Source organism: Myxine glutinosa, chromosome 1, assembly GCF_964187855.1.
Source record: "Myxine glutinosa chromosome 1, kmMyxGlut1.1, whole genome shotgun sequence".
Classification (NCBI taxonomy): Eukaryota; Metazoa; Chordata; class Myxini; order Myxiniformes; family Myxinidae; genus Myxine; species Myxine glutinosa.
Window position 1 is genome coordinate 161,748,219 of NC_136261.1, and position 26,211 is coordinate 161,774,429.

General features: G+C 46.6%; 1 protein-coding gene across 3 annotated transcripts in view; it reads left to right on the forward strand.

Annotated features, from left to right (window-relative positions):
• LOC137430718 (uncharacterized) overlaps positions 1-26,211 on the forward strand; it is a 148,152-nt gene that overhangs the window by 77,083 nt on the left and 44,858 nt on the right. For 2 of the 3 annotated variants that reach the window (XM_068121497.2, XM_068121503.2), the window contains exons 6-7: positions 1,741-1,860; positions 24,581-24,715. In XM_068121497.2, the coding sequence (XP_067977598.2) occupies positions 1,741-1,860; positions 24,581-24,715 (255 nt within the window). The remainder of the gene's footprint in view (positions 1-1,740; positions 1,861-24,580; positions 24,716-26,211) is intronic. The other variant, XM_068121509.2, reaches the window with a different exon arrangement.

The window sequence follows — 26,211 nt, forward strand, 5'->3', positions numbered from 1 at the left end:
CACTCGGCGAGTGTCGCACTCACACCCAGGACACCGAGTGTCTCACAAGGTTCGAATCCCACTCTACTGACACCACTTGTCAATGTCAGAAAGTTTGTATCCCACTCCTGAACACCAGTTTTCAAGTCCATAGCCGATGAAGACCAGCCTTGGACAGATAGCCGATTTCGAACTTGGCAGGATTATCTTTTCGTGCGCGTGGGAAAGGCCCGAATACTTATATAATTGGACGGCCACCACAGGGTTTTCTTACTCGAACACACAAACAAGTAAACAGACACGACACAAAAGTAAAATGCAGCAAATAATAAATTTAATGAAATAATTGTGAGACGATATAAATGAATGCGAGGTAAACACTATTTCATAATTTGAGAGGTCTCCATCAGACTCTTATACAAACAAGGGGAAAATGAAAGTAAAAATAAATTATGTTTTTGCCGGCCGGCACTTAACTCTGGTCTCAACAAGGGTCTTGGCGTTCATCGCCTCCAAACCACCGTGCGGGAAGCGCACAAACTGGCACGGAGTTGCGCTCCTTGTCGTCCCAATGTGAGGTACTTCTCGCAGCCGGTTCTCCTGCGAGTCCCTCTGCCGTCCCGGGGAAGCAACGCAGACCCAGTCCACCACCCACACCGATTCTCTTCCTTGCGATGCCAACTACCCCTGAACCGCTCTTGTTCAGTCTTTTGCCACAAGCGCACATGAGCCAAAAATGTGACCGCCAGAGAGAGCTAAAAATGCTGCGACCGCTCGATTCACTGCCAGTACCAGAGAGCCAACAATGTGACCATTCGCCACACAGCCAGGACCAAGCGAGAGAGCCAACAATGCAACTGTTCGCCACACAGCCAGGACCAAGAGAGAGCGAGGGGAGAGGGGGGGTTGGGATTCGTCCTCCTTTGTCCCTCGCTGACATCACTCCCCGACCAATCCTGATGTCACATTACATCATTCCATAGCTCCTTAACCAGTCACGAATATCGGGGCGTGGTTTCTCCGTTCCGAGTCATCAAGGTGGAGTCTCGCTACCTTTCGGGAATGTTCGGCTGGGCGGGGTTTACTTGCTGACCGGAAAATGTTCGGGTCTCTGTCGGCATGACGGTGCGATGGCCGTTGTTGTAATTGCGGCATTTTTTGATAAAATTAAAGCGGGTGGAAATCACAGGAGGGCAATTGTACACTGGGGATTATCCTTAATCCCTACCCAATTAGCATAGCTCCACCCCTTGAATGGAAACACATATACGATCTTATTCTCTGCAGATTCCCTACTTAGTTACATCGAGGTTCTTGTGCTTCGCATCACACGGCCCATGCTAATTTACACATTCCTATCTTCACTATGGTATGTCATTACAATACCCACAAACGTAACAGTATTTTGGATTGTGTGATTCACTTTGCCATGGCGCACAATAATAAATGGTTTCTGTTGATGATCAAATCATTATGGAGCTCGGATAGCTTAACTGAGTGTATTTTCATCCACTCTTTCCTTGTACACAAAACGCATTAGTCTCTCCATTTAATTGTTAATACTATTGGAATTAGTAACATCCTGTGTTTTAGGAACAGTGATGTGCATGTTTTTGTGGTTTTTTTTTTTTTGTCCCACTCGCCTCCCCCTTTCCTTGAGGGCCTAAATCCTTTTTATCTTCCATGATGAAAGACGTTGACATTTTTACTTCAAATGTCACTGTCTGCAGTTGCTTAGTTTTGATTCCATTTCAATTGCAGCGGAAGTAGAATGCTGCCATTGCTTTGTCCCTTCACCTTCTCAAGAATGTATGAAAAGCGATGAAGAAGAGGACTCATATGCTGCTGTTGAGGAGTCTGATACTACTGGCCCTCCAGCTTGTGAGTGTGGACTCGTTTTTTTAATATTGTTGCGGTTGCGTGGTTTGTCACGCCGCCCAGTCAGTATGTGACAAAAAGGTCTCTGCATCTGCCGGATTAATTTGGCGTGTATCAGCGTCTCCGAATATGACAGCGGCAGAATCGCCGACAGGACTAGCCGAGCAGAGCTCCTTGACGATCCACATTGAGAGCGTAAGTGCGAACCCAATCTGCCCGTCTAACGGGTTAATCAGCCAATTTTTATACGATGTAGAACCCACTTCCGATGACCATGGAAATTTGTTTACAGAAGAAATGGGAAAAATGGAAGAAAGCTCAGCCACGTAGCAGTGATCAATTAAATAAGACTGCATCCCAAAACCACAAAGGCTTAGGAAATACTACATCTTTTCATTCAGGGGAGAACACGAGACTCAGCAGGGTCTGACAAGACAAAGAAACGTCTGAACAGCACTGCTCGTGCACCCAGTGTGGCTTCGTCATCTACATGCTCGCAGCGGTTCGGTGCGGATCTCGGCTCACGGCCTCTCTCCAGCAGTAGCCCGTGCAGCAGCAACCCACAGATGAAGTAGCAAGGGCTGGCAGCAGACCACGAAGACTGGACACCGCTGCCACGTTCACATTCACTGCCACGTTTGCCGCTACGGACTGCAAAGACTCACCGCAGACGCCATGACATTAACACAGCACGCTCCGCATTTTTAGAATCCCCACAGGACCCATTCAAGGACATGAGGCGTGCTTATTGGACAGCATAGTCTGACAGATATCCTTGTATAGACATAGTCTCAGCTCATCTGCTGGTCTTGCGCTGACCTTGTGATCGTGCCAAGGGTCATGCTCATTGGTCATTATGGGGAGGAAATACCATAAAAGGACAGATAAACGACAGGAAAGGCTCAATAATGTAGGGGGAGGGGGGGGGGGGGGAGGCGGGGAATAGATACAATCATGTGGGTGGGGGACTAAATCATTCTAAACATGTGCTTGACATGATTTATCTTTCATGCAAATTATGCCACACTTGTGCTAACCAGTACATTCTACTATGAAATAAGTATTCTGATCTATTCATTTTACCCCGATAGACCAGATCCATTTCAGAAATGACCTATAGGCCAGAAACAGGTTGAGATGGTTTGGTCATGTGTTGAGGAAGGATGAAAGTGACTGGTTGAGAAGAGTGATGGAAATGAATGTAGAAAGAAGTAGAGGACTGGAAAGACCGAGAAAGACTTGGCTAAAGATGGTGGAAGAAGAAATGCGGGCAAGGGGGTTACCAAGGGGGGATGCAGAAAATAGGGCAAAATGGAGAAGATTGTCATGGGGCCCGCAAGGCTAACCCCCGCTCTAGCAGGGAAAATGGCCTTTAAATGCCTGTTGTTGTTGTTGTTGTTGTCAACCAGATCCCTTTCAACATGTTAAAACTAAACGTAGCCTGAAATATGCTGTACAAAATATTAATGAAGAGCACATTAACCTTCTTTAGTTGATCGTCATGTGTACAGCTCCCACCCAAAACCACAAGCAATTAGAGGTGAACTCGACATACTGGGAATTTATGTCCCAAGGATAGCCAGCTTAAGGTGAAATTTGGACAATGCACCACCCAAGTGGAAGTGTGACTTGCCTCTGTTCTTGCACATATGCATGATTAGCCAAATAATAGAATTAACCTAATTAATTTCTTTCCCTCTAGAGATTTTCAATTAACCAAATTGGTCCACGTGGGAAAGATGGCAGAAACCAGACATATTGGAATAAATAAATTTTGGAATAAAATAAATAATTAAAATACCCACAAGGCACACAACACGGAATCCTGGATGAAATGTACGGCGCAATAAATAGCACAATAAAAATATAAAAAAACTCGGTGGGGGCTGGATCACCCCAAAGTTCCTCATCTACATAAAGAGCCTCTCCGATTCTCTGGAAATACCTTTCTTCCTTTTTTGCAGACATCACCCTATTGTTCCATACAGTACCCCATCTCACTGACAAGCAGACAGTAGCTGCATCACTCTGGTGATCTGGAAATTATTAGTTGCTGATCTAATAAATAGTACATCGTTCAATCCTCACAGATCTCTCATTCTCACCTTGTCTCCGCTGAAGGATTGTCAAATGTGCCCACCTATCGGTCTCAAACTTCTGGGCTTGTTGCCAACCACCTTGAGGTTATTCAATCCCACTTCCCTCCATGGCTTCTAGCAGGCATTGCACCACACTATCTTGTATGATTCCTCTTCCCTATACACGATCCTATCTACCCCCATTAACCCTACCATCTTATTTTCAGGTTACTGTGTTTATTGCAGGTTTGTTCAACTTGCAGGTTTGTGTGGTTTTTTTTCCTTCCCTTCCCTTCTCTCCTCTCCTCTTTCCTTTTTATCTGTTCACTTGCTTGTTACGGCGTAGCCCATAGGACAATGCCATCTGGAACAGCATTCGTCTGTCCATCCAATGTATGTATGTATGTATGTATGTATGTATGTATGTATGTGTATGTATGTATTGTTACGTGCTCCTCCCCGACCCCCTGGTCACGGTGTACCTCCGAGCCCCGAAAGAAGTCACGGCAGAAAAATATGTTATCCTGTGTCAAAGAAAACAATGGTGAAACCACACCAATTGCAAATAATACCAACACCAATAATACAAACAAATATTGTATTAAAAATCACACAAGAATAACAGTACAACATTAATAGCAATCCACAGTACAATCAATATCTCTTATGATGGTAGCATGCATAAGGTAACTCACTGTGCTCCAAGTGAGTGAAAAAGAACATTCCCCAATGTCTCTATATTGCCGAATTCGAGCTAAGAGTTTATCCCCTCCAGTGATCAACGGAACGATGTCGAATCGAAACCAGAATCTCGTTCAGATGACGGGCACAGTCACGCCGCCCAAAACGGCACAAAGGCGCACGTGGCCAAAGCGGGGAAAAGGGTCACGCGGTTACAGCGGCACAAAGGCGCACTCGCAGCGACTGGGAAATCCAAAGGCGCCCTCCAGGTATGCACTTTCACTGTTCACCGTCGGCGAGCCGCAAAGGAATCGTCAAAAGCCTCGGTGCACACACACACACCACAGATACGTCTGAAAACGGTGGAAACGGCTGACGAGGCAAGGAAAGTTTGCTCGACGCGCGAAGCGCGCGAGTCAAAATGGCCGACGGCTCGTCCTCGAGTCGCAACAACCCGGCGATGATTCTTCGGAATCTAACGCCAAACCTGACACGCAGGATGATCAGTCACAGCGATGACAACTTTATCGCAGGAATTCCGTTTTCCCAAGAAATCTCAAGTACGTGACTCTTGCTTGACAACGTTCGATCCCGACCGCAAAGCAACCCGCTTCTTCTCCGACTCTTTCGCTACGCCCTCTTTTTTTCTCTTCCTCTTCCTCGTCGTCTGGTTCCCGATCCGGTTTCCTGTTCCCTTTTAACATTAACTTTTTTACCTTTTGAAAATAGTTCATGAACAATAAACCTTTTGAACACAATAATAGTACATGGAATCAGAAATATTTACAGTGGATGAAAAACCACCCCAACGGAAGTGACGAATCTGTAACACTTCCCCCCCCTCAAGAAAGAAAGTTTGAACATAGTGAAAACTTTCTTTGTAGGCAAAACTCTTCCAACAAACAAAAGTAAGCTCACACCCAAATCATCGATTCCCATGAGCAACGATAATCAATATTTCCCAAAAATAAAGCAACAAAACTTCAAACAACATACAGATTTTTCCAAAGTTAGTTAACTCTGGACAAAGCATCCGCAACGACATTGTCCGTGCCCTTTGTCGTGAAAATCAACCAAGTCCACAACTTTGTCCCATAGGTAGGTTTAATAACAATCAGATCTCTGGCATCATCCTGTAAAATACAATCATGCAATATATATCAGGATTGTGGCATCATATAGGAAGGATTGATAATATTGGTCGAAGCAAGCAAGCCTAGAATATGAAAGGGTACATACCATCCGAGTCTACATGTCATAGAATAATGTCGCAGGAGTGGCCCGAAGTCGCGGACGTCCGAGATCTTATAGACGCCTCTCAGTGGTTTAAGCGAGCATCACACCTGGGTTCATCTTTAATGCATTTCCACTACATTCTCCCCACCGTTAGAACTACACTGCCGCTAGGCAGGAATCAAGCGTGCGTCAGCATTAATTGATTAGGAATGTCAATCCATGTCAGTCGGCCATCCGTAGCGGTCAGGGCGGCAAATTATCCTGCCAGCATGGGTACGGAAACTACCGGGTACGACATCCCCAAGCCCGGAGTCCCCTGCATCGGAGTAGCTGCTGGAAGCAGGTGTCGGAGGGGGCACCTCAGAGCCTTCAGTCGGGGGTGTATCTGGCGAGGGGAGGGACGGCAGATGCTCCATAGTGGGAGCTTCGGGAGAGTCCATAGACTCGTAAATCGGTTCGTCGATATCCCTATAAGGGTCGATGACCCCACAAGGGGCGAGATGGCGTACGGAGACAGTGGACTCACGTCCATCTGCCGTCATCACACGAGCATGCTCGGGATTAGCCTGGAGTACCTGCACCTTATCCACTAAGGGGGATCGTACTTGCTCGTGCGAACCGCACGTTTGAGATAAGCCGTCCCCGGCTCATCGAGCCAACTGGGTAAAGATCGGATACTACCCGAGCTTCTAGGGTGGTGGAACAGTCTTTTGTGAGGAGTCTGGTTGGTGGCCGTACATAGTAGAGCCCTGGTCGAATTCAGCGCCGCAGGTAGCGACGAAGCCCATTTATCTAGGCCCCGGCCGAGGGTCCTGAGGCTTAGCATAACGGCCCTCCATATGAACCCATTGAAGCGTTCGACCTGCCCATTCGCCTGCGGCCTGTACGGTGTGGTGTAACTCGAAGCGACATTATTCTGGAGCAAGAAGCACCTCACTTCCTGGGACAGGAACACCGCACCCCGATCTGTATGCACGTAGGCCGGATACCCAAACATAGAAAACAAATTCTGCAGGCACCGTATGACTGTGGCAGCCGTCATATCTGCGCACGTATAAGCGAAAGGGAATCGCGAGTACTCATCAACGATAGTGAGCAGATAACGAGAGTTACTCGACACCGGCAGTGGGCCTTTGAAATCCATCGCCAATCTCTCCCACGGTCTAGTAGCCCTGACCAGCGTCCCCATGGGAGGGTTGTAAAAACGCGGTTTGAGTTCCGCACATACAGCACATACAGCGCAGTCGCGGCAGATCCGGCGGATGTCCTCAATCGAGTACGGCAGATTACCACGACGCACGAAATGAGCAAAACGCGTCTCCCCAGGATGACACATAGTGTCATGCAAAGCGCGCAGACCCTCCAAAGTTATGAGACCCGCACACGTAGCCGGCCTTGATAAGGCGTCGGCGACCAGGTTATCCTTCCCCGGGCGATATTTGATGGTGTAGCAGAAGTCGGCGAGTTCGATACGCCAGCGAGTGATTTTCTCATTCTTTATGCGTTGGGCATGTAAGGTGTCGTACATAAACGCCACGCTTTGTTGGTCTGTGATGATTTGGAAGCATCGCCCGAGCAAGTACGAACGCCATCGCCGAATCGACTCGACGATCGCGTACGCTTCCTTTTCGACAGACGAATGCCTCCGCTCAGCGGAGGTGAGAGTCCGCGAAAAGAAAGCCACAGGGCGCCCCCCCCTGGGAGAGAGTCGCCGCCATCGCATGATCCGAGGCATCACTTTCTAAGACAAAAGATTTGCTCTCGTCGATCGTCGCCACAGCGGCGCCAGCGATGTCGTCCTTAAGGCCCCTAAAGGCAGCCAAGGCAGCCAAGGCGGCTGGGCTCATGGGGAACGCGTCGCAGGCCACAAGTGGGCGGAGTTTCGCAGAGATATTTTGCACCCACTTAGAATAATGGGCGAACAGCCCGAGACGAGAGCACGCTTCAGCGAAGCTCGATCGCAGGGCGGGGCCATATCGAGCAAGGGTCGCAGACGCTCCTTATCAAGAGCAACAGAGCCGTGGGTCACGGTGTACCCCAGAAGATCTATCTTACGCATGGAGTAACGACATTTAGCCTCATTCGTGGTTAAACGATACCTCTGCGCGACCTCGAGGAAGCGCTTCAGATTCGCATCATGATGCCCCTGGTCATGCCCACAAACCGTAAGATTGTCCAGATATACAAAGACATCGGTCAAGTTCTCCTTAGCGATGAGGTCGTCCATAGCCCTCTGAAAACAGGAAACCCCGTTCGTCACCCCAAAAGGTAGTCGGGTGAACTGGTATAACCTTTGACCTGATTCAAACGCGGTATAGATGCGGTCTGCCTGAATGATGGGGATCTGATGATACGCACTGCGTAGATCGAGAGTGCTGTAGACTGAGTACTGGGCAACCTGGCGAACCAAGGCGTCCATTCCCGGGAGGGGGTAGGCGTACAGCTGTGCAAATCGATTAATCGTCTGCGAATAGTCGATTACCATTCGTTTGCGATGCGCCTCACTTCGCACCACTAAGACCAGTGCCCGCCACGGCGACCGGCTAGGTTCTATGATACCTTCCTTTAAGAGCTGGGCTGTCTCTTCCGCAATGAATTGCGCGTCAGCTCGGGAGTAGCGCCGTGATTTTACCGCTACCGGTGTGCAGTCCGTGGTCATATTGGGGAACAGCGACAGAGGCTCAATCTCCATCCCTGCGAGTACACAAACAGCCAGCGTATCAGTACCACCAAATTCCATTTCCAATCGTCCGTGTCGCTTAAAAAAGTCGTGTCCTAACAAGATATCAGCACATAGAGCAGGCAAGACCATGAGATGTACATCTGGAAACATGCGTCCCTTTATCACAAGCTTCAATCGACATTCGCCTTTTGTGTTGAGCCTAAGCCCTTGGGAGGCCATAAAGATCCGACGGCATGTCCCGAGAATCGGCCATCCATGCTTTTGCACCAGTCGATGATCGATATAACTATCCGTGGACCCTGTATTGATGAGAGCCCGTGCAAAAATTTCCTCGATCATAAGAGGGACGATGGCCTGAGCCAGGCCAGGTGGTCCGGCAGACGCCGAGCCATCAGAGCAAGACGATCGCGCCTCGCGTGTAGATCCGACACCAGCTGCAGTTCTCCGTTTGTTCAAGCAGCCTCCGGAGGGTGCTCGTGTCATGCGCGTAGTTTGAAAGCCATCTGCAGTCTTCCGTGCCAAAACAGGAGCTTGTAGTGCGTATGAGCAGCCTTCGGATGGCGCTAGAGTAGCGCGGATCTCACAGCCATCATGAGACGTTCGGATACCAGCCAAGGACAGTCGCTCCGCGTTCGGGTGTATTTGCGCCATTTGTTTTGGCGGCCCGTTGAATCTCACCAATGTCGCGCGCACAGCCAGGGGCCCACGAGGAGGTACGCCGCTCATCAAAGGCGGGTGAGGCACCCCTCTCTGTGCTTGGCCCTTTGGCCCGGCGATAAGCACATTCATTGTCGCGCGTGTTCGTTTGCCCCGCACAGCTTTTCGGCACACTTTTGCAAAATGCCCTTTTGTTGAACACAGATGACATATCGCCTCCCGAGCCGGGCACGCCGACCGGGGATGCTGTCGATTCCCGCAGAAATAGCACGTAGCATTTCGTCCGGGCTTTGGACCCGCAGCTGCAGCTGCAGCCAAACCGGAATCAGGGTCCTCCTCGGGAGAAATCAGGGGTTCCGGCAGGGATGCCGCATCGGCTTCTGGGTCGTCGGCGGTAGCTCTCTCCGGCCGGGCTTGACGAGAAATCCCCGCAGTGACGCGCGTGTGATCGTAAGCGTCAGATTGTTCACGAGCTGTAGTGTAGATGTGAGCCAGCCGTAAAGCTTCCGTGAACGTCAAGTCCTCAACTTCAAGAAGCCTCTGTCTAACTGTAGAAGACCCGATTCCTGAGACAAAAGAATCACGTACAAGGTCGTCCTGGACTTGCTCGTGTGTCCGCACCTCTTGGGCACTCTCAGCGAGCAGACGTCGCAGCTCTTGTGCGTAGTGGTCTAGCGACTCTGTGGGCTGTTGAGTCCGCTTGGCGAGCAGATGCCGAGAATAGACCACGCTTTGCTTCTTAATGTAAATCCGTTTTAGCTCCGCCACCGCTGCATTGAACGTCGTACACTGTTTGATTCCCCTGTAGACAGTGTGGTGTACTTTAGTTTGCAGTACCTGTAATTTTGTTTCTTCAGTGACATCGGCGTCCTGGGCTTTGAACTGATTGTCCAGGGACTTTAGCCAATGCGTCAGCTCCGAGGCCGAATCCGTGGATTGTGGGTCGGCGGAAAATTGCGGCACCTGGATCATCTTGTGTCCCGCCATGTCCGCCTCGTGTCCTCGAGTGGACGGTAGATTGATTGTTATTAAGTGTCGTGAAAATCAACCAAGTCCACAACTTTGTCCCATAGGTAGGTTTAATAACAATCAGATCTCTGGCATCATCCTGTAAAATACAATCATGCAATATATATCAGGATCGTGGCATCATATAGGAAGGATCGATAATATTGGTCGAAGCAAGCAAGCCAAGAATATGAAAGGGTACATACCATCCGAGTCTACATGTCATAGAATAATGTCGCAGGAGTGGCCCGAAGTCGCGGACGTCCGAGATCTTATAGACGCCTCTCAGTGGTTTAAGCGAGCATCACACCTGGGTTCATCTTTAATGCATTTTCACGACACCCTTTACATGCTCAATTTCCAAGTTGAACTCCTGTAAAGCCAAACTCCATCTCATCAACCTCTGGTTTTATTTTGAATGAAGGTTAAGGGGTGGTGATCAAAAATCCAAAGTCAAGCAAATCTGTAGCACTTTTTTAGGGAAGCTGAGCTGAGAGCCAGGTTTAATGGTGGTTGGGTGGTGAGGCCTGGAAGTATTCACTACATGGACGCCTTTAGGAACGTGGAGTTCACGGTTAATCCGTGTAGGAAAGTTCACTACATGGATGCCTTTAGGAACGTGGAGTTCGCGGTTAATCCGTGTAGGAAAGTTCACTACATGGACGCCTTTAAGAACGTGGAGTTCACGGTTAATCCGTGTAGGAATCTTGGCTCGGCTGCTCCGCAGCATTCAGTGCTTCAACTTTTCCTAACTTTCATAATAATCATGGTTGGAATGCTTGTCGCTGTAGTCAGGTGAATAGCGGTCTCCTTCTCGGCCACTACCCTGATAAATCATCCCTTCGGGAGCTGCCGTAACACTGGGAGCCTCCATAGCAATACCGACTGCGGCCACCACCAAAACTACTACTCCCACCCCGGGAGCCATAGCCACCCCTGAAACTACCTCCACGTTTTCCTCCTCTGTAGCCCCCTCGATGCCTATGGCCTGCCTTCTCTACTGTTATGGTCCGACCATCCAAATCCTTGCCATTCAAATCCTTTTCTGCATCTTTGGCATTCTTTGTGTTTTCAAACGTGACAAAGCCAAACCCTCTTGACTTTTGCGTCTCCCTATCTTTTATCAGCCTCACTTCCAAGAGTGGTCCATATTGGCCGAAGACAGAATCCAAAACAACTTCCTTTGTTTTGAAGTTCAGTCCACCTACAAAGAGCTTGCCAACATTGCCTCCATTCATGACTCGTGTGTGCTGACATTTAGTTTCAGGGGTACTTGACAAGACGTGTCTGTGCCAAGCGTGACGTCAGTACCTTCTCCTTCTCTTCAGAGCGCCTCCTACCCATATCACGAGTCGTGGCACCGGATGGAAAGATACCCGGAATCTTCGGCTCTAACTGTGCAGTGTTATTTTTCCTGCTAGGCTTTTCAACAAACATCGGGTTACCAGAAACTTGACCACCGGCCAAATCATTCCCGATAACAAAAGATATTCCCTCTACAGGTAGAGTGGCTTGTAACCCTACGGTGACCGGTCTTGACACCAAATCCGACGTCAAATGGATGACATGAAGTGGGGCTTTAACTTAGCCACCAACCCCCTGTAAAAGAACACTAACACCAGTTGCCATCTTCTCTGACAATGGCAAAATGCCCTCAAGCATCAAAGATTGATGTGCTCCTGTGTCCCTCAATACCATAACAGGTATCTGGTTAGTCAAGTCTCCATCCAGTGACACAAACCCCTCCGAAATAAAAGGTTGGTAACCCCCTGGAACAAGGTTGTTCTGTGATGCCATAACTTTGGCATGGGAACCTTCACAAGGCACTGTCCTCCAAGGACGATTTCTCACATTTGCCAATGCATTCGGAGTTGTACTAATCTGACTCCACTCCTGATTTTTCCTTTCCAGGGCATAACATTGGGACATCAAGTGCCCAGGTTTCTTGCAAAAAGCGCAAGTAGGCCCGGAGGAAAAACTCGTGATCTGCCTCGAGCCCCCCGGAAGATAAGTCCGTCTTGGAACTGTAGACTTCTGATCCCTAAGAGTCGCGGTATCCGATCTGTCCTCATAGTCATCTCTAGGCCGCCCCCATGAATCTTCGTTCTCCGCACCGGATGTATCATAACTCTCCTGGCGAACTCTAGGCGGGAAGTTAGATTTATGGAACCCCATCCTGTGTGTCAAGGCATAGTCATCTGCCACGGTTGCTGCCCCATACAACTCTGGTACCTTATTTTCCTCCAGATGTACTTTAATGTCCGCGTGGACACACTGTTTGAATTCCTCCACCAAGATCAATTGTCGCAACAGTTTGAAGTCCTTTCCAACCCCTTTCGAGTCGCACCACCGATCAAACATGGTTTCCTTCATTCTGGCAAACTCCACATGGGTCTCGCTCTCCCTCTTCCTGGCATTCCGGAATTTTTGCCGGTAAGCTTCAGGGACCAATTCATAGGCTTTGAGAATGGCTTTCTTCACTTCCTCATAATCTGTACATGTGTCAATTGGTAAAGCCGAAAATATATCTTGAGCTTTACCCACCAGAACACTTTGCACTAACATAGTCCAGGACTCCACAAGCCATTTTAGCATTTGAGCCACTTTCTCAAAGTGTAAAAAAAACTTGGCTACCTCCTTTTCATTGAAGGGTGGAACCAGCCTCACATGCCTACTAACATCCCAAGTGTTCTGACTAGTTGTCGAACTAGCCGGCATGGATGCGACCTCTCCCCGTTCTCCCATTAATTCCAACTTCTTGAGTTCAATTTCCCTCTGACACTCCATGTCACGTTCCTTTAACTCCTTCAGCTCTCCTTTCCTCTGCTCTTCTCTCCTCGAGTTCTCGTTCCTGTTCTGCTCTTTCCTTTTCAGCTCTCCTTTCCTCGAGTTCTCGTTCCTGTTCTGCTCTTTCCTTTTCAGCTCTCCTTTCCTCTGCTTTTAACCTTTCCTGGCTCTGCAGGTGCATCTCCGTTTTACGGAGCTCCACATTTTCTTTTTCATCAGGTAACCAATCCAAGGCTCCCTCTGTCCATGTTCCCTGTCCCACCAGAGATTCTACCACCAATGTCTGCATCTCTGCCTTCTTCATACTAACTCGGACCTCCAAGTTAAAATGTCTGGCCAATATCAAGAGTTCCGATTTTTTTTAATGCTTGGAACTGTGCCTCATTCGGGGATGCCGCAAACCTTTCTGCGTCAAACACCATGGTGACTATCAGTTAACACCTGTTAACCTTCACACAAAAATTTTCCATTTTTTTTTTTTTGAAAAATTTGGGAATGTCAGAAAAATTCCAAATTTGGGAATTTTGGGAATGCCAGGGAATTCTATCCCGGACGAATTATCACAGGGAATTTAATCCCGGATGAATCCACAATATGACACCCGATACCTACCGAAAATGAGGTACAAAGTGTTTGTGACACCAAATGAAGAAAAAGTTGTGAAATAATAATTATGCATATTTCCTAACAGCTGCAATACTTTTGGTAATGCTGTGTACACAAACTCCTCAAGGAACATTAAACTTAATAAAAAGGTAAAGAGCAAATGGCTTTCATTCTGCTTGCTGTCTGTTGTTCTGCATTAATTAGCCACTCTTGAGACATCCTATAGTAGTTGTGGCATTTGCACGTTTGCTGTGCAGCACAAAGACGTACCAATTTGGTATGTACCAAAAGACTTACCAAAACGTACCAATTGTTTCCTGTTTGAATTTTGAATCAAAATTTGTGAAACTAAATTGTATACGTCTATCTCGTGCGTGCATGCTCTGTTCAGCAATTATCTCTTTCTATCTCTGCAGACAGTCTGAGGATACAAAATAACAACAACAACATGCATTTTAAGGCCATTTTCCCTGCTAGAGCGGGGATAAGCCTTACGGTCCCCATGACAATCTTCTCCATTTTGCCCTATTTTCTGCATCTCTCCTTGTTAACCCCCTTGCCCGCATTTCTTCTTCCACCATCTTTAGCCAAGTCTTTCTCGGTCTTCCCCGTCCTCTACTTCCTTCTACATTCATTTCCATCACTCTTCTCAACCAGTCACTTTCATCCTTCCTCAACACATTTTATTTTTTATTTTTTTATTTTTTTTTGTATACAAGATCGAGGCTCGTGAAAGAGCTAACATTAATCACACAAAAAGACAAACCGACACACAAAACACAAAAAACAAGGGGAGCGGCAGACAAGATGGGGAGAGAGGGGGAAGGACACAAAAGAGAGGGGGAAGAGGGAGAAGGACACAAACACAACATTTGAGAGCAGGGACATCGGGAGGACTTGCGGGGAGGTGGGAGAGGAATAAAACATATGAACACTGCAAGGACTCTGGGGTGAATTACCGGGGGTAGAAAAGATCAAGGTTTTCGATGGGGGAAGATAAGAGATGATGGTGAACAGCTGTTTTAAAGACCTGGAGGGAGGAGTGGGATTGAAGGGAGTGGGGGAGTTTGTTCCAGAGGCGGGAGAAAAGGGGAATGAAAGAGTGAAGGTGAGCAGAGAGCCTAGACTTTGGCAGTTTAACCATAAGAGGCTTGCAGGCAGATCTTGTGCGACCTGAAGGAATATTGGGGGGACAGAGCACAGAGAGAGCTGGGGGAGCAAGGCCGGAGAGGAGTCGGTAGAAGACAGAAAGACCACCAACCTGCCTGCGGTGAGTGAGTGAAAGGCCCTCGGTGTTGACTACATCGCAGGAGATTCCAATGATTCTGAAAGCTTTCGCCTCAACAGCGTGAAGCCGAGCAAGGTGTGAGGCAGGAGCACCAGCCCAGAGGGGGGAACAGTATTCCATTGAGCTGCGGATGAAAGCCTTGTATGTGGTGAGTAGCTCAGGTGTGCCAAGGAAGGACTTCGCACGACGGAGGATGCCCAGTCGGCGACTGGCTTTGGAGGCCAGCTTGGAAATGTGGTTTTCCCAAGAAAGATCATGGCAGATAGTGAGACCCAAAAGCTTGAGCGACAGAACTTCTTGGAGAGGATTGTTGAGAAAGTAGATGGGAGGGTTGTCCAGTCGGTCCTTTCGGAGAGACATTGTAAGAGTGTGAGATTTGTCAGGATTGAAAGACATGTTCCACTTGTTTGACCAGTCTGTGATTTTGTCCAGGTCTGCAGAGAGTGAGGAGGCTGCAGACTGCCGATCTGAGGGATGAGGAATGGAGCGACAGAGAGTAGAGTCGTCAGCAAAGAGATAGAGAGGATTTTCAAGAGAGTCAGAGAGATCATTGATGAAGACCAGAAAAAGCACAGGGCCCAGAACACTACCTTGGGGAACTCCAGCCTGAACAGGAAGAGGAGATGAGAGAAACCCATTCAGGGCCACACGTTGACTACGACCAGAGAGGAAGTCCGCCAGCCATGCGTGGAGATTTCCATGGATACCAAAGGAGGAGAGTTTGGTGAGCAGAGCAGGGTGCCAGACCGTATCGAAGGCACGTGAAATGTCAAGGGAGACAGCTCTAATTTCCTGTTTGGCGTTGAGGACCTCCATCCATTGTTGAGAAAGCAGAAGCAGCATGTCCAGAGTAGAGTGACCAGGTCTGAAACCAAATTGATGATCAGAGATCAAGCCATTGGAGAAGAGGAAAGATTTAATATCTGAAGCAATGATGGATTCCATGACTTTGCTGATAATTGGGAGAAGGCTGATTGGTCTGTAGTTGCTGGGATCTGTTTTTGCACCTTTTTTGTGCAAACCGGTGATGTTGGCTGATTTCCAAGCAGATGGCAGATGACCTTGAGCAAAAGAGAGGGTGAAGAGAACAGAAAGAGGGAGTGAAAGAGCAGAAGAACATGATTTTAGGACCCGTGGGCTGATGCCGTCAGGACCAGTTGCAGAATCAGAGTCGAGGGTTGACAGAAACTTTTCCACCTTGTCAGGAGGAAAGGACACAGAGTCCAGGAGCAGCTGGGTACGACTGGGTACGGTGGGTACAGAGAGGGATGGGTTTGGGACACAAGATTTAGAGGCAAACACAGAGTTGAGGCATTCAGCTTTTTCACGTGCGGAGTCAGCCGTTAAGCCGTTTGAGGTGAGGGAGGGGATGGAGGGGGAACAAACACCAAAAACAGATTTGACCAGACGCCACCAGGATTTGGAAGAGGGAGACAGATAAGAGAGTTCGGTCTTGAGAATGGTGAGATATTGTTTCCTGGCTCTCCTGAGGGTGGACACACACTTGTTTCGGGCTTTGTGAAAGGAAATGAGATTTCCTTCCGTTGGATTTGCTTTCCAGGAGACGAAAGCAAGTTGTTTCAGGGCAACAGCCTCACCACAAGATTCCGTGTACCATGGATGGCAGGAAGGGTATGACAACTGAAGACGAGATGGTATAAATCTGTGCATGAGAGAGAGCAATTTACTTTGAAAGAATTCCAAGGATGAGTTGATGTCAGAGGCGGTAGAGATGGGAGACCAGTCCAGATGATTGATGGCTGCTTGAAGACCGTGCCAGTTGGCCTGAGTGAAATGCCAGACTCGTCGACGCTGAGGAGGCTCTCTGAGAATGGTAAGAGAGATGTCCACTTTGACAAGCACATGATCAGATGAGCCGATTGGAGCAGAAGAAGAGCAGCAGACATTGTCAGGGAAGTTTGTCATAACCAAATCCAGAAGAGAAGATGCTCCGTTGACTGAGATCCGGGTCGGGAAATTGACAGATTGTGTCAGTCCCAGTGAGTCGCAGAAGTCCTTTGCTGAAGAGCCATGGCTGGTGAGAGAGGTACCCACCCCCAGCCAACTGCCATGGTGACAATTGAAATCACCACATATGAGGAAGAGAGAGTTGGGATGGGTAGATAGAAGTTGGTCCATATTATCAGACAGTGAGATGTAGATGGAGTCATCGCTGTTTGGTGGGCGGTACAACACACATATGAACAAAAGGTGGGAGCGAAGGGGAAGCCGTAGCCAAAGGTATTCCTGGGGGTGAGGTGGAGAGAGGGCAGTGGAGGGCGAGTGAGGAAGAGAGTTTTTTATAAAGATAGCAACCCCACCTCCAGGACGAGGCTCAGGTCTATCATACCGGAGGAGGGAGTAACCTGGGAGAGATACCAAGGCATCAGAGACATCATGAAGGAGGAAAGTTTCTGTTAAGCAGATCACATCTGGTTTGTCAGAAGCAACCTGTATGGAGAGGTCAGTCAAGTTTGAGCGACCATCTCAACCTGTTCCTCTTCACAGCATCAATCACAGGCTCTATTCCCATCATCGTTCGCAATTCATCATTTGTCTTCCTCTCTCTCAACGATACTCCGCACATCCACTGAACGATTCGCATTTCCACCCTTTCCAGCCTTCGTTGCTGCTCTATATTCATGACCCATGTCTCGCTCCCATAAATCATAACACTTCTCACACATGCAGCATACACCTTTCCCTTCAGCTTCAATGACACTCCCCTCCTCATCAGCACGCCACTCAGTTCCCGAAACTTCTTCCATGCACATCTCGCTCTCGCAACCGTTGCCGAGTCTGATCCACCTTCTCCATTCAGCATGTCTCCGAGGTAGCAAAATGTTTTCACACCTTCCAGCCTCACGCCGTCTCCAAGATCCAACTCAACATTTCCTCCATCTGCAGCTCCATCTGTGCACACCTTACATTTGAATGTAGCTGCCACACTGGTTAATGACCCTCTCAGACCACTACATTTTTGATGAACCCACTCAGCGCACATTGTACATTGAATGGAGTTCACTCCGACACCCTTCCTGCACACAGCACACGGCCACTTCCCAGTTCTTTCCACCTCACCACATGCTTTACCACTTGCCATCACCTTCGTCTTTCCGATATTCACCTTCAGACCTTTTGTCTCCATACATTCCTTCCACTTGTTCATCTTTTCCTTCAGTCCATCCATACTTTCCGCAATCAACACCAGATCATCTGCATGCAACAACTCCCACGGTAAACCATCCTTTACGTTCTGAGCCAGCACCTCCATCACAGCTACAAATAGTAGTGGACTTAGTACCGACCCCTGATGCACTCCCACCTTCACCTCAAACTCACCACTGTTCCCGTCCTTCGTCCTTACAGCTGTGCGCGCTCTTTTGTACATTGTGTCTGAGGATGCTTTCAATTTTTAAAGTGAGGTTAGAAAAACTGCTTTTCTGACTTTTCCTTCTTGGCACTAAATTATGCTAATATGTGCCGGATACTGCACTCTGAGGGATTGGAAGGATCTTGAATGGACCCTAATATTGTCAAAGTAACAAAATTGTTAATTAGCCACAGTGAAATAATTTTTTGTACGTTTTGGAATATCCAGCAGGTACCTTCTCAGCCCACCTATGGTTGGGAATGTGCTGCAGCACGTTCTTGGGAATGTGCTGCAGCACGTTCTTGGAAATGCACTTTGTAATTTTGTCATTTCATTTTTTTTTAAAGAAATTTCATTGATCACAGCAAATCATATCATGAGATAAAGTTGATACATAATAACAGGTATCACCAAAGGTAGCGCTATTTCTGCCACACCTTTATACGAGGTCTAACAATATTTGAAAAGCTCCAACATTAAAACAATATAAAACTTTATTGTAAACGTACCAATTATGTTTGGTGGTCACCTTCAAAGTAATCTCCCAAAGTAATCTCAAAAAGTAATCTCAAAGTAATCATAGGTAGTCCATACACGCTTGCCAACGTCATTGACATGCCTCAAAGCACCCTTGGAAGTCATCTGAAAGTTGTTATCTCATTGGTCATGGCTCTGGATCTCTTCTATTGATGCAAAACTACTTCCTTTTATTGGTCTTGGAAAGAATTTTTAAAAAATCATATCCCAGTAATAATCATATCCTAGTATCCCATAACATGTAACCCAGTGCTACTAAACTAAATAGTCCGGCAACTAAACCGACTCCCCTCACTGGCTTGCCAGTGGGGAGGGTAACTGTGAGTGTGACACCCTGCAGGACTAAAAAGAATACTTGTTGACGGGCGGATGAGCTCCCTTTGGGAGCCAACAGCCATCCAGTAAGGAGATGGTGTCTCCTAAAAAAAACACCCATCTGGTTGGACTGGTTTTTTAGGTAGTCGGTTGTAGACAGCAACCGCTCAGGGTAGTACTACCGTTCGGACTTAGGAGTGTTAAAGTGGTGCCCTGAACCATCTTATACTCCGTGTCAGGATTGCTGGTCTTACTTTCTGTCTCACTCAAACTATTGCTAACGGGCTAGCTTCTTTTTCACACAAACAAACATCATACACTTTTCATCTTACACTTTTCTTCTCTTTTATTTAAGGCCTGGCCTCGATGAAGATTATATTGTATATGACAGGAGCCGTCAACATAAAACATATATATATATACCTCAAGTTCATATATATATATACACACACACACACACACACACACACACACACACACACACACACACACACACACACACACACACACACACACACACACACACACACACGCAGTCTTGGCCAAAAATATTGGCACCCTTGCACTTTTTTCCAAATAGTGCACCATTTCATCCAGAACATTGTTGAAATTAAAAAATATTTTGGTATCCACATATGTATTTCTTTGGTTTGCATTGGAACAAAACAAAAAAGCTGAAAAAAGACTAAATCTTAGCTTTTTCCACACAAAAATCCTAAAATGGCCTGGACAATATTATTGGCACCTTTCAGAAGTTGTTAGAAATAATTAGATTTCAAGCAGGTGATTCTCCTTTACTTTGGAATTGAACTCACCTGTGGTGAGTTGCAGGTGCCTGCAATATAACAATCACACATTCAACCAGTTTGAATGGAGAAAAGGAGTCATTCTGCTGTTTTGTGTCACTGTGTGTACCGCAATGAGCATGGAGAAAAGAAAGAAAAACAGAGAATTGTCTGAGGAGGTCAGACACAAGATTGTAGCCAAGCATGGACAATCTCAAGGCTATAAGTCCATCTCCAGAGACCTTGATGTTCCCGTGTCCACCGTACGCAATGTTATCAGGAAGTTTAAGGCCCATGGCACTGTATCCAACCTCCCTGGACGTTGCCGCAAGAGAAAATTTGATCTGAGATCGCAGCATCGAATGGTGGAGAAAGCACCTCGATCAACAGCCAAACAGATCGAATGGTGGAGAAAGCACCTCGATTAACAGCCAAACAGATTCAAGCTGAACTTCAGACACAAGGCACGATAGCTTTAACTCGCACCATCAGTCGCCAACTCAATGAAAGGGGTTCTATGGTAGGACACCCAGAAGTACACCCACTGCTGAGAAAGCCTGACTGGTGTTTTCCAAAACACACCTGAACAAGCCAAAATCCTTCTGGGAGAATGTCCTGCGGACAGATGAGACCAAATTCGAGCTTTTTATTAAAGCACATCGTCTCCATGTTGACAGAAAACAAAATGAAGCCTTCAAAGAAAAGATCACCTTCACTACAGTTAAACATGGAGGAGGTTCAGTGATGTTTTGGGGTTGCTGTGCTGCCTCTGGCACTGGGTGCCTTGAATGTGTGCATGGCATCATGAAATCAGGAGATTACCAAGGCATTTTGGAGCGCAATGTTCAAACTAGTGTCAGAAAGCTGGGTCTCCATTGAAGGTCATGGGTCTTGCACCAGGATAATGACCCCAAACACACTTTAAAAAGCACCCTGGAATGGTTCAAGACAAAATGCTGTCTTGTGTAGGAAGGTGTCGGAAGAGGTGTAGAAAGCCAGTAGAGCGGTCAGTAGAGATTTTTGCCAGTAGACAGAGTAGGGAGGTGCAGATTTGCGGCCAGTAGAGAGGTGTAGTAAGCTCATTTATGGCTATAGGAAGCGCTTGACTGCAGTTATTTTGTCCAAAGGCTGTGCTACCAAATATTAAGTCTTGGGTGTCAAGAATTTTGTCAATGCCATGTCTTTTTATTTTCTGATTTAAAAGGATATATTAAGTTCTGAATCAAAAACAAAGGTTCTGTAATATTAACAGTGAAATAAAGAATTGTGGAGACCAAATACTTTTGTCAATTTTAACTTATTTTTAGGGAAAATTGTGAGTTATTTGAAAAAAGTGCAAGGGTGGCAATATTTTTGGCCACAACTGTTTCAAGCAGCTGGACATGCATACACAAAAAAAACATTTACGAGCCGCGAGCATGACCTGCTTATACATTCACTGCTGTGTGATTTGCATTTTCATGGCTTTTGCGGCCGCAAATTTTAGCGGAACTTTAATCAAGAGCTTTGCAGGATGTTCCATCAGCTGTGAAAACAAGTCAACACCGCAAATTATAGAATGCAAACACTTCATTAAATCTATTACAATTTGCAATTTATGGTAAAGCATCATCAGAGATCAGATAGGCTGAATACAGCATCATCCGATAACATCCCCCACAAACAATGTCCAGGGTATTCACCCCTCCCACAGCTACCCACAATGCTTGCATTCCTACATATACAGACTGTCTTGGGTCTCAATGATCCTTCTCATCCCATTGCTTTGTCCTGCGTTTTTGACTCTCGCTCTGATCATCATACAATCATGGCTCCCAAGCGCAAGACCAGTTCCGGAGATGTGTCGACTACCAAGAGGCAGAAGAAAGTGATGAGCCTGAGCCAGAAAGTGGAGCTGCTGGACCGGCTTTCGAGGGGAGAAAGTGCGGCCTCTATGGGCAGGCATTACGGCGTCAACGAATCCACCGTTCGCTACATACGGAGGAAGGAGAAGGCGATTCGTGAGAGAGTTTCAGCGAGCGCAGCATTGAGTACTAAGGTGGTCACTCATGTCCACATGGAAAGGATGGAGAAGACTCTCAGAATATGTATGAAGGACAACACGCAGACATGAGACTTCAAGTTGAAAACCATGATGCTGAACCGTTCCCTAAACCCACTCACCGAGGACGAGTTGGAGGCCATTCCAAAGGTTTCCAAGGAGGAGGAGGCGGGCAGTGATGAGGAAGAGGTGCCGAGGTCCAACCTCACAATCCAGTTCCTGGGCGAGGTGCTGCAGGTCATGCGGACGATTGCCGACAGGGTGGAAGACAGACGGTGCCTCTCCACCCAGCCTTGGAGAGGTACCTCAAGTTCAAGAGGGGTTTGGATGATGTTCTGCTCCCGTACAAAGAACTACATCACAATGTTGGGTAATTCAGGCAGCTCCCCATTACCCATTTCTTCAGCTCTGTTCCCTCCACCTCAAGCACATCAACACCCTCTACCTCAAGACCATCGACACCCCCTCAGCATCTTCACCATAATTCTCACCAGCGTCCTCACCTTCTCCTACCTCTCCTGGCTCTCCCTTCATGCACGATTTTGCTGCACCATCATTTGGGTCGCCCTCAAAGTTCAAGGAATTCATGTGATTTTAATTCATCACCGTCATCATGACCATACCATCATCATCATCATTTGAAACTTGTGTGTGTTTGTAACATAAAAATTTTAAATGGTACATGATGGTGTTGTGTTTTTTTGTTTTGTTTTTACTTTCACGGTGTGGTATGGTTAAGCACTTTTAATAAACTGTAAGCGCATTCCTTCAATAAATTGGAAATGGTACCTGGTGTTGTCTTTTATTTTTATTTGTACGCATTTTTGTGCAACTGTAATCTTGTGCATTTGCGGTCGAAAACATTTGAAACTTTAAAAAATTTCCTCCATGAATCTGGAATCGCTGGGAACCTATAACCTATCTCCCTTTTCCACATTGAAACAATGCCATGGCAGGCATACATTCACTTGATTTTTATCGACCTTCGTGGATTATCGTCGACATTCGCTGGTTTTGTCTCGCCATTTCCGGATCGACCTTTGCGGATTATCGTCGACATTCTCGGGATTTGCCTCACCATTCGCAGATTTTGCCTCGCCAATTAGGCGGTTTTTTTCCTCTATTCATTGATTTTCGCGACTCGGGAACCTATGCCCCCTTTTTCCATTGAAACAATGCCCCCCTATTCGCGGTTTCGCAATTCATGGGATTTTTCAGGAACGTATCCCCCACGAATAGTGGGGTCCCACAGTATATCATATGGAGCCCAGTCGGGAGAGTAGGGAGGATGTTCCAGCACAGTGATTTGTTTGTCTGCCAATAATTGCCTCACAGAGAAGGCCGTGTGTGCGGGAGCATTGTCATGATGGACAATCTACTTGTTTAGTGCAAGCTCTAGTCTGACACGCAAAACACATTTTCTCAAACTTCCGAAAACTTCATGGTAAAATGCTTGATTCACTGTTTGTCCTGGAGGAACATACTCTTGTTGACAATCCCCTTGATGGCAAAAATACGAATCAGCATCATTTTGACTTTGGACTTTGACATGTGAGCTTTTTCGGTCTTGGGGATGAGGGTGTTTTCCATTGCAGACTCTGGCGTTTTGTTTTCTAGGTCATACTGGTAGACCCCGGTCTCATCCCCTGTTATGATTTTGTTCATCAGATCTTAGTCTTCTGAGTGAATGAGTTCTGACAGGTGAGAACAAACCCTGAAGCCTCTATTCTTTTTGTTCGTTGCTCAGGTTTTTTGGGACCATCTTGGCGCACACCCTTCTTATGTTGTTTTTCAGTTAAAATCAATCTAACAGTCTCTGGTTCAAGTTCAACTGGTCCACTGTCAAATCTGGCTGTCAAACGCCAGTCAGATCGGCCCAAAATTCTCACCCGACCGTGCGTCATCATTCACGTACCTTCTCCCTACCACAAACCTCTTGGTCCACTCAAACATGTGATCTTGACATTGTGTCTTTCCTGTACACTAGCTTTCACTTGTTGGAAATGTCTGTGCCACTTTTGTTTAGTTTTACCAAAAACATGATGATGATCTTTTCCATAAATTAGTGGTTCATCTTCAGAACATGATTTCAGTCCTGGAACTTTATTGTCAGACCTCGTATATAGCATATACAGTCAACCCTCGTTATTCCGGACTACTTTGTTCCTAGCACCCAATTTTGGATTAACGAGATTGTCGGATAAACAATTTTGTGGATTAGAGGGATAAAATGAATAGCGGAAATCTGTTTCTGGATGTTATGGTCGGATAGCGAGATTTCCGGATTAAATGGGGTCGGATTAACGAGGGTTGACTGTACACATCTGCACCCTTATCGATACACTTGTGTTCTCGCTTAAAATTCTTGAAAATGTGAAACTTGAAGTGTTTGGGTTTCCATGTTTGACTCGATTGCTAAAATTTTGCTGAACAAGTCAAGTTGCCCAAATGTTTAAAAAGTTGTGAATTTTGGCAATCTTGGGAAGCTAAAGTGCACAACTTTTTATCATTTGGTGCTTGATTACGGTTATACCAAGAGCAATCGTCACATTTAATACAGATCATCAATACGCTCAAACGAAACTTTGAATTGTACAGGTGTATTTGTACTTTTGTTATCCTGCTTTGAACTGACGTTTTACCTGCAGGTGAAAAAGATTTGGGGAAAAGAAATTCCCAAGCTCATGCGACATCAACAAATGAAGGGATATTGAAAAGCACTGAAAATCTAGAGCCATTTCATACTTTGGTTGGAGAGACCAGTGATATTCATCCTCCAACTGGTAAGCAACTTGAAGCCTTTTATTTTGTTTTTCTTTACAGGAGCGAGGCTCATGGAAGGCCAAGTTAGAACTTCCAGTGAGACACATGGTCAAGGTAAGGAATGAACAGGATAGGGAGGAGGGGAGGAAAGTGAAACTAGTAAAGGTTCAATTAAAATGGTTGAATTTGGAAATATTAGTGGGGTAATAAAGATCTTGGGTCAGAATCAGGGAGTGATAAAAGATGGTGGTGCGCTGCTTGCTTGAGACCCTGCAGGGAAGAGGTACACGGAACAACCTCTGGAAGGTCATTCCATCGATGAGAGAAGTGATTAAGGATATAGATAGGTGTGTTTGTTTGATTATTTATCATTCCGGAGCAACAGGGTGAGACTGATATTTTCCAGGATTGAAGGGCATGTTCCATTTATCAGACAGGTTGCGAATCATTTCTGGATCAGCAGAGATAGGCACAGCTACAATCTGTCTGGCAAAGGGATGGGGCACTGGATGACACAATGTGAAATCATCTGCAAAAAGGAAGAATGGGTTTCCAGTGCATCGGAGAGGTCATTATTATAGATGAGGAATAAGACTGGATGCAAAATGCTGTCTTAAGGAACTCCAGCCTTCACTGAGAAAGGGGGTGGTTGGATTCCATTGATGGCAACACATTGACTGTGTGAGTGGAGGAAGTCAGAAATACAAGAATGAAGGATGGGCTTCTTGAGAGAAACAGGCAGAGAGCTTGTCAAGCAAAGCAGGATACCAGACTGTTGAATGCCTGAGATGTGTCCAGGGACTGTGCTAATTAGCCCCCGTTGCACTTAGTCCAAAACGGGGGCTTATGGATTTTGTCTTGTCCGTGCGTCCGCAACCATATCTCGAATATGTATGGACCAATTCTGTTCATACTTGGCACAAAGACCATACATGACGGAATACATATATGCACATCATTTTGTTTCGCGTTGCGATCAAAGATGTGGCGGTAATTTTAGTTGTAAAAAAAACCGCATTATTGAACACATCCTCGACCATATCTCGGACATGCATTTGCTGATCTTGTTCAAACTTCGCACACAGATAATTAATTATGGCTTACATATGCGAGTCGTTTTTTTCGAGAACAGATCAAACATGGCCGACTGGAGGCCATTTTGTTACTTAACATGTCTCAAACAATTTCTCGGATATGCGTGGTCAGATTTTGTTCAAACTTGGCACAAGCCGAGTACATGATGACATGCATGTGCGCCTCACTTTATTTTGCAATCTGATCAAATATGGCCATCTGATAGACTGTCAGCCATTTTAGTTGTAACAAAAATTAAAAACCCGATATTGAACACGTCCTCAACCTTTTCTCGGACTTGCATTTACTAATCTTGTTCAAACTTTGCACACAGAAAATGAACGATGGCTTTGTAGCGGTTACTGCTGGATGCACACAATCGCCTTGCACCGGCCAGAACAAGTCCAGACGCGCCTCTCCCGGGCATGCCCGGACTCACTGT